This window comes from Drosophila busckii, chromosome 2R, assembly GCF_011750605.1.
Source record: "Drosophila busckii strain San Diego stock center, stock number 13000-0081.31 chromosome 2R, ASM1175060v1, whole genome shotgun sequence".
NCBI lineage: Eukaryota > Metazoa > Arthropoda > Insecta > Diptera > Drosophilidae > Drosophila > Drosophila busckii.
The window spans coordinates 10,396,834-10,398,680 of NC_046605.1; the positions used below are offsets into that span (position 1 = coordinate 10,396,834).

Below are 1,847 nucleotides of genomic sequence, written 5' to 3' on the forward strand. Positions count from 1 at the left end.
CATATCCCAAGTTAACTTTTAACTTAAGCTTCAAAGTGGCTCGGGGTATGGCTATCAACTAAATAAAAATTTGCAAAATTCAGGTTAAGCTAATATAGTTATATGTCATATAAATAATATAACCATATGTCAAATATTTGCCTTTGTTTTGCCTCCTTCTCTTGACGTTTTGCGATTTGTTTATTTTTCATATGTACATTGATTTAAAACATGCACTGCAATCACAATAATTTAGCATGTTATCTTGTTATATTTCGATTTAGGTTTTATGAGAAATATCGGAAAAATGTAATAATCCCTGATTTATGTTTTTATATTTGTTTGCTGCAAATGTATCTTCAATTTATTGTGCTTAGCGTCATTTTTAGCATTTAACTGTAAAGAAGAAAAGAAGCAATTAAATATATATGTTATGCATTTGAAACGCTTGATTTGGCGCCTGCTAAGTAGATGATGACTACTGCTAACAATTGGCCAAGAGTTTCAGTTTGATTCCAGCCTCTCAAGATGCTGATTTGGAATTTGGCTCTTAGCTGTTGTCTGCTGAGTGCGCTATGCATGCAGCAGGCTCTGGGCGCTAGTAAGAAAGAGAGAAGGCAGGAGAGTAAGTCTAAATAAATTGCATTGAGTGCAGCAAGACTGTAAATATGTTATAGAACGATTAGGAGAACTAGGAGGCTCTAGATTCTGTGGTGCCAGACAACAATGTGTGCCCGTCAAGTACTGCCAAACTACATCAGCCACACGATTCCACTGCGAAAACGAAAACTATATTTGCTGTCGCAAGCGTAAGACTCGTGAACATTTACTGAAAATAATAACTTTATGCAAATGCAATATTTAGTGCGGGCTATGCCACCTATTCAGAACTCAATAGAGAACCAAGAAGACAACCAAGCAGGCAACCAAGCAGGCAAAGAAGCAGGCAACCAAGGAGGCAACCAAGCAGGCAACCAAGGAGGCAACCAAGCAGGCAACCAAGCAGGCAACCAAGCAGGCAACCAAGCAGGTAACCAAGGAGGGTATCCAGGAGGAGGTCTCGGAGGCAACCAAGGAGGGAACCCAAAAGGCCCGTGTGGTTCTTTTGGATGTCCACCACCAGGTGGTCCTTGTGGTCCTTATGGATGTCCACCACCAGGTGGTCCGTGTGGTCCTTATGGATGTCCACGTCAAACAGCTTGATGTGCTATAAATAAATCCACGCCAGACGCCGCCAAATTGTCAGCCTGTAGGGTGTAATACTGGATGATTTTTGTCTTTCCAAAGAGAATTCCATATGTTTATTTCTAAACAAAACAGCGCATTTTGAAGTGCTCAAATAAATATTGAATTACAGCCATGAGTGTATGTGGCAAGTCGGCTATATGCCAGCTATAGGCAAGAATTAAAATCGTAAAGCTTAAGCTAAGCTGCATTGCACTGTGGGGAGTTTCAACGCAAAATGTTAAGTTTTGTTGTGGAAATTTGAAAATTTTGAATGCTAACATATTTAGAAATGTTCAAACTGTTATGATACATACCGCAAATGGTAAATTAACAGTCGAGTCTTTCAATAACAGCTGTTAAAGTTAGCTGTTGCAAGCTAACAGCACGTGTGAGGATCCGAGTTCATTTTGCAGTGCATTTTGCATTTTAAAATTATTATTGCGCATTGAGAAGGAAAACAACGAAAAACTTTAAAATTTGAAATGAATGCTCGTTCTACTATGTGTTAATACTAGTATGTTGATTTATTTATGTGTGCATTTCATAGCTTTTGAATGTATTTAGTTTATATAATGCATAACAAAAATGTATTAAAATGCGTGGAAATGTATTTAATATTATATAAAGCATATCAAATTGTA

General features: G+C 37.7%; 1 protein-coding gene across 2 annotated transcripts; it reads left to right on the plus strand.

Moving 5' to 3' along the window:
- Nucleotides 1-308: 308 nt before the first annotated feature.
- On the plus strand, nucleotides 309-1,408 carry LOC108595627 (trihydrophobin-like). 2 transcript variants are annotated; one of them, XM_017980895.2, is made up of 3 exons: nucleotides 309-604; nucleotides 666-788; nucleotides 845-1,408. In XM_017980895.2, the coding sequence occupies exons 1-3, from the start codon at nucleotides 508-510 to the stop codon at nucleotides 1,180-1,182; spliced, it is 558 nt and encodes a 185-aa protein (XP_017836384.2). In that variant the 5' UTR covers nucleotides 309-507; the 3' UTR covers nucleotides 1,183-1,408. The 2 variants fall into 2 exon arrangements, with proteins under 2 accessions (XP_017836384.2, XP_017836383.2); XM_017980894.2 differs by having other exon boundaries at nucleotides 325-604; nucleotides 657-788; nucleotides 845-1,397.
- The last annotated feature ends 439 nt before the right edge of the window (nucleotides 1,409-1,847 follow it).

What these genes read in the sequence shown, in the direction of transcription:
- LOC108595627 (XM_017980894.2), top strand. Translation starts at nt 508, where the DNA reads ATGCTGATTTGGAATTTGGCTCTTAGCTGTTGTCTGCTGAGTGCGCTA. An exon ending in GAAAGAGAGAAGGCAGGAGA is followed by an intron (nt 605 to 656) that starts GTAAGTCTAAAT and finishes AATATGTTATAG; the next exon opens with AACGATTAGGAGAACTAGGA. An exon ending in CTATATTTGCTGTCGCAAGC is followed by an intron (nt 789 to 844) that starts GTAAGACTCGTG and finishes TGCAATATTTAG; the next exon opens with TGCGGGCTATGCCACCTATT.